Source organism: Aspergillus niger (assembly GCF_000002855.4).
Source record: "Aspergillus niger supercontig An01".
In the NCBI taxonomy this organism is placed as follows: Eukaryota; Fungi; Ascomycota; class Eurotiomycetes; order Eurotiales; family Aspergillaceae; genus Aspergillus; species Aspergillus niger.
The window spans coordinates 3,619,669-3,625,813 of record NT_166518.1 but is presented as its reverse complement, the minus strand read 5'-3'; the positions used below and the strand labels follow the sequence as shown (position 1 = coordinate 3,625,813).

The following is a 6,145-nucleotide window of genomic DNA, read 5'->3' as shown; positions in this document are numbered from 1 at the left end:
GATCCCCTTTTCCTCGATACTTGGCCTGCTTTGGATAGGCACAAATTGGGCGTTGCCGGGTAATTGCATCCATGGTAGAAAAGTTGGCGTAGGCTGTTCCAATAATAGCATCCGGGGCAGTTCCATTCTCCACCCAGTCCATAAGAGCAAAAAGTACGTCGTGTTTCGCATCCTGGTAGTGGGGGACTGAATGTTGCCCATTGTTCGTCATACTGATACCGGCAATATAGTAAGGAGCATTCACATAATTCGCAGTATCAACACAATGCCTGATCATCATTAGTTGACCGCCTGCCCTGCGATTGCAGAGATGATAGTGGAAAACAGCTTACCCCATGCCAGGAATCGGAAAGAAACGATAGAAATCATTCACGTCTATACCTTGGGGAGTGAGGGCTCGATCAATCTGGTCGTACAGATAGTAACTAGCTCCCGTTGCAATACCACCGTCGCTCAAGCCATGGTAATGGATCAGTTTTCTTCCCCCTTCATAGAACTCCCTCAAATCGTAGTATGACGCATCAGCCTGTCCGGGATTCAGCCTTTCGGATAATTGTACAATATCCGCGTCGAAAGATTCCCACTTCCAATCAGGACCTAAGCCCAACATATATTGAATGTATCCTAGACCTATGATATTCGGAGCCCCTCCATCAATGTTGAGATTCCAGAAGTGTTCCGAGCCGCGAAGCCAGGCAGGGAAAACCAGTGTCGAGTTTGTTTCCAGAAAATCCCGAGTAAGAATATCAAAAGTCTGCAATTGCTCTGCCGTCAGACATTCCGCATTAGTAGTATCAGTCACGTCTGAGGAACAAAGAAGCATTTCGGGATTGAAGTTGCAACCAAGAGGATCAGAGATGATTGTCTAAGTGTTGCTCAGTGGCACGCTCAAGCAATATCTTGGCTTGTATCGGAAAGACTCACATCAACGAGACCATCTTGACCATCACACTGCCGCAATACTTCTTTTCCGATGACATCAAACTTGCTAGTCGGAATCATGGTGAGGTTCGAGATGTAGTTCACATATCCCACCCAGAATTGCCATATTTGCTGATGGGACTATTCAACTGTCAAAATCTAAGATGAGAAATCACGTCAGGGTCTGAACAAACCGTCCACCACGCGGGAGCGCCTGCAATTATGCCATCGAAATCACTAGGGAATGCCTCCGCCTCTTTAAACCCTTGACGGCCACCTGTACTACATCCCTGATAATAGTTGAACGAGGGCTTGATCCCGTAGAAAGCCTCGGTGATCAGCTTGCTGTAGATTACTGTTTCGTGTAAGGCCCTCCATCCCCAATTGACCTGGGATTCAATGGTCTGGTAGGACCAACTTGCATCCGTTGCAGTACTATTGTGGCCAGTGTCAGTGGAAAAGACAGCGTGGCCATATTTGACACCCGTGCCCTGTTTCGGAAGGTTATTGGTTAGGATACGGCTGGACTGTGCAGGGCGGCCGTGTCGTACCATGTCCACCCAGTTCACCCCCCCAGCCAAGCCTCCATTACCAACAGTCCTGCATGAAGAGCGCCTTAAGTCAGATGGTGCATAAGAGGGTCATTAGCTTAGATTTGGTGCACTCACAGCGTGCGACCGTTCCATTTGGTGGGAAGGAAAAGCCCAAAGCCAAAGCTAGAGTTGGCTGTCTCTCCTAATACCATAGCACCAATCGCGCATAGGCTGGGGAGATTGATTGGGTCGGTCGGCCAACCCGTATCTTCCCTGGGCACCGTGAAGGTTCCATTCTCTGGGATAGCCGTCACAAAAGAGAGGCTGACATTCTGTGGTAGGATGGCATTCACGGCAACCCAGTCACAGTCCAGAACAGCATGAACTGTTCGGCTACCCATAATCAAGGGGAAAAGCGCTCGAATACTTAGTCTCATTGTAATCAAAGATGGTTCTCCCTTCTTGATTCATGAAGCACAGCAATACATTGGTCAAGCTCGGCTATTTATAATCCCAGCTGTGGACTCTGAAGACAAGTCCCAGCCATTTCCTGGCTTAATCCGCCGCCCGAATACCCACATCGTAAACAGTGCGAATTGAACTTGGAAGAGCCGAGAAATCAGGAGATACAACGGGCTGTTATCCCGCAAGCTGCGCTACGCTATGCCGCTTAAACACTAAATTCCCACGCGACCCCGCACTCCGGACACCGCGCTTTTACCCCAAGGCAGGTCTCTCTTCCTTGCTGGGATCGCAAAGGGCCTGACTCAAATAAATTACCCGCCATAGCCATTCTGTGTGCGAGCTGGATAGTGCACCAATCCTTTCACGCAGCTGGGAGTGGCACGGTCCTTGTTATTAACATGCATCCTGCTCCGCTAACCCCGCTCCACGTCATCCATGCAGTGTCTGTGTTAATGTAGTTGGACCAGAAAAAGATTTCATTCGGCGACTGGGCAGGTAGTTCGGGGGTGGGACAAGGCAGACTGTGTGTACCCGACTCCTCTTGCAGGTAGTGCTTACAATTTTGTGGTCACTTCCCGGGAGGCCGGTGGACTAAGAGAATGGAGAGAAACTTTTGATAACATGGGGAAATAAGAGTCCAGATGGTATGATTTCCTTGATCTTACCCCAGTCTTCTTTTGCCCGCAGTTTTCTGCTGTTCCTGGTCTTCCCTTGTCTAGTCTCCTATTGTCCACAGCTTTTTATTGTCTGTAAATTCTATTATGACTGGGTAGTTTGATTGGAATCAAAATCAGGTTGTATAATCAGGATCCGTGTAATTGCTTGTTTTATATCTATATATCTGCTAAAATGAGGGCTTAGCCCTTCTCACATATAGATTCTGGGATATCTGCATTCCTAATACTCCTTTAATAATAACTTTGCTAATGAGCTCAGTGTTCTGCTTAGCTAAATTCTATCTCTTTTACATGACATTATGACTTCTTCAAGAGGCCAGATCAGTATCTCTTGAAGTCTAGAAAGACTGGGTTCTTTCTTGTACTGAAATATAATTATCAGCAGACTAAAGTATTCTAATCAGATAAATCGAAATGTATCTTCACTATGATAGTTTGAAAGAATTAAATTATCTATTGTCAGCACGAAGGGTCAAAGAGATGAATTTGATCTATCTGATCTCAAGAGTGTGGGTGGTTGTTGGTTGGAAGATGTGGTGGTCGTAGACCGCGCAGGAAGAGGAGGCAAAGGCTCAGCTGGCCCTGGTTGGAGTGAAGTCTCAAGGATTTTTTCAACTGATAGAGACTTGGCAAATTACCATAGCCCGTCTAGATATATAAACCTAATAGATTAATTTCATTTTTTGGATAAAAACAGTCTACTTAGATTCTTCAGATTTACCGAGACTTTCGTAGGCAGAAGACTAGATTATTGTACTAGACTTTTATAATTATCGGTTATAAATTTATTCGGACTATCGGAGTCTCAAGAACTGAATAATTGTTCAGGGTAATAAAATGTTGGTATTTCAGATTAATCTATTTAGACCTGACTATGTAGTCTAGTCAAATTACTGCTGGTTATTGTAAGCTTACTGCCAAGCCACTAGTGCTTGCTGATGACTTTTGAAACATACCCCCGTACCAGTACACGATCACCTACTCCATTCAATCATGTTACTGGCGTGCTGACCCAGGGTGAGCACACAGCACGGGTGATCAGGGTTCATAATAACCTACCTAAGTGCTGGTTAAATTGAATGGATAAGTATAATTGACCATTAATTCGTCATAAGATGCCATTGTGTTGAATGATTTATAATCGATCCTTTCGACTTGAGCGAGGCGATGGATTACCGGATTAGTCAACTCCCGCGGCCACACAGTTAACGCGACTCATGTAACCCCGGTACGTCAGGTCCTTGACTCAGGGACCCTAGCAGTGCACACCGGACCCCTTTGCACTAGGTGAACTTGATTAAGACTTTGGTCTCCAAATGATCAGAAAATCGTCGATAAGCATTTGGTGCGTCATCGATATTGATGGTGCTGGAGAAAACGAAGCCTGGTTTAGCTCTGCCAACTCTCACAAGTTCCAGCAGTGGTCCAACATATAATTTGCTATCAACTATGCCACCTCGAATGGTCATGTTGTTTCCCCAGAAGGACGTCAGGGGAAAGGTTATAGATGGTGAGATGGTGTTTCCTCGTTGCACCCCCTTGGAACTCGCTTCAGCAAGGTATACCCCAATAACTGCCAAGCCACCATCCATGCTGGTGCACTTTGTCGCCTGTGTGATAACAAAGGACTGGTCGGGCTTCAATTCCTCATTGAGACATTCCTCCCCAACACAGTCTATAGTGCGCTGTACGCCGTTTGGTTCCCGGGCGAGAATCTGCGCCGACGGTTCACCCTTCGTGAAGTCGATCGGAATGGCTCCAATGGAGGCCGCAAGTTCCAGTCGGTCTCTAACAGAATCAACAGAGTACACACGAGAGGCCCCACGGAGGATTGCTGAATACGCCGCAAGTAATCCCACTGGTCCGGCCCCAAAGATAGCGACCCTGTCTCCGGCCTCAAAGCCCGACCAGGTCACTCCCGCCCAGGCAGTAGGGAAAATATCTGAAAGAACAACGAGATCCTTATCGGAGATCTTATCGAATTCTTTGTCAAGAACAATCAAGAACTTTTCCGCAAGAGGGACCCGCACAAACTCAGCTGTTGACAATCGCGTGGCTAATTAGATATAGGTCTTCTACTAATCACTCGAGCTTTTATTTCTCGCGTGATAGTAAAGCATGACTCTGCAGCGGCCCAACATACCTTGACAACCTCCTAAATTACCAAATTGAGGGCCTTCTCCGAACACTGCTATGGATTTCGTATCCAACCCGATGCCATCGAGAATGTCTGGGATAATAACCCGGTCCCCGACCTTCACAGAACTAACTTCTGCTCCGGCTTCCTCGACGATACCCATGGCCTCGTGTCCAATCGGATAAGGCACCTGATCACTGCCAGAGACGCCGTGGTAATTGTGCAGGTCGGAGCCACAGATAGCTGCTGAGGTGACCCGAACCACGGCGTCGGTTTGTCTGGTGATATGTGCCTTTGGGACATCGCGGACATTAACATTAAGCGGCTGGCCATCAAAGATGACAGACCGCATTGTTCCATGCTTGCTATGAGCCTCCGCCATGGTGCGTGAAGAGGTATTACGCCAATAAAGCGTTGTGAACGTGGGATTACCTTGGGTAGCCCAAGTAAAGCACGGAAGGATTTGCTAATAGATTTAAACTATCTAAGATTCATACTTGTTGGGACTGGAAAGTTGTTTTATTTTATATGATGGCGACCTGTACGGTCCCGTTAGTTCAGTACAAGGCCTACGTATGTACACTAACTGTTGTCATCTTTCAAAAATTTAACGTTTCATGACACGTCAGTCCTAGAAAATGCACAGGAAGTCCCAGACAATTCCAGTTGGGCTTCACTTCCAGTGATCATCTGGGAGGACCACAAACCCACCGGAAACGGCTGATATTTCTAGAGCATAACCTAAGTGTGACGTAGAATAAGATAAATAAAGATAAGCTTTATATGTAAGGAGCTCTAGAACAATCTGTTCGGAGTCTGCCGTCGCAGGTCGATTGGCTACCAAACCCCTTCATAGAAACTGGCGCATGTTTCCCCAAGGGACATCCCCCGAAAGGTGTACCGCGAGCATACCTATTAAACCCACTATCCTTCGTGCAATTTAGATATTCTGCAACCGGCTACATCCTCTTCCTTGCCGATTCCCGTTTCTCCTAATGCGGCCTCTAAATCGGCGGATTAGGTATGACCACTCCCAGAGCAGCCCAGACCGCTGCCACACTCAGCCCTTTTGCCTTTGACCAAACGATACGTGTTCCATGGTAGTCACAATAGCATAGGGCTGGCTAGCATTGTGGAGGAGGTCTATGTAATATATTCTATTCTATATGAGCTAGCAAACTGTCCTTTTACTAATACAAGACTGTAATACTAAGAACTAAATTCAAAACTAAATTACTCTCTAAATTCTCATATCTCTATATAGATTTGTAAAAGCCTACCCTATAAGACTATTCGGATAAAGATGACGGAATAATGGATCTTCGAGTCCCGAATTTGGGCCAGTATAGGGATTCTATCCAAATATTGAGTGATTAGATCAGATTAAGTTATATAACTTAGCATCCTTACTA

The 6,145-nt window shown here is 46.3% G+C and overlaps 2 protein-coding genes across 2 annotated transcripts; both read right to left on the bottom strand.

Annotated features, from left to right (window-relative positions):
- Window positions 1-1,891, bottom strand: An01g15200 (uncharacterized protein; the record flags this gene model as incomplete). Its single annotated transcript, XM_059745973.1, has 5 exons — window positions 1-269; window positions 333-865; window positions 925-1,053; window positions 1,116-1,521; window positions 1,590-1,891. Coding segments are annotated over 5 exons (1,639 nt in total), but the record flags the coding sequence as incomplete, so codon positions are not given.
- Window positions 1,892-3,879: 1,988 nt separating this feature from the next.
- On the bottom strand, window positions 3,880-5,085 carry An01g15190 (uncharacterized protein; the record flags this gene model as incomplete). The annotated part of the gene is made up of 2 exons (XM_001389869.3): window positions 3,880-4,634; window positions 4,740-5,085. 2 exons carry the CDS (start codon window positions 5,083-5,085, stop codon window positions 3,880-3,882), a joined length of 1,101 nt encoding a protein of 366 aa, XP_001389906.3.
- Window positions 5,086-6,145: the final 1,060 nt, after the last annotated feature.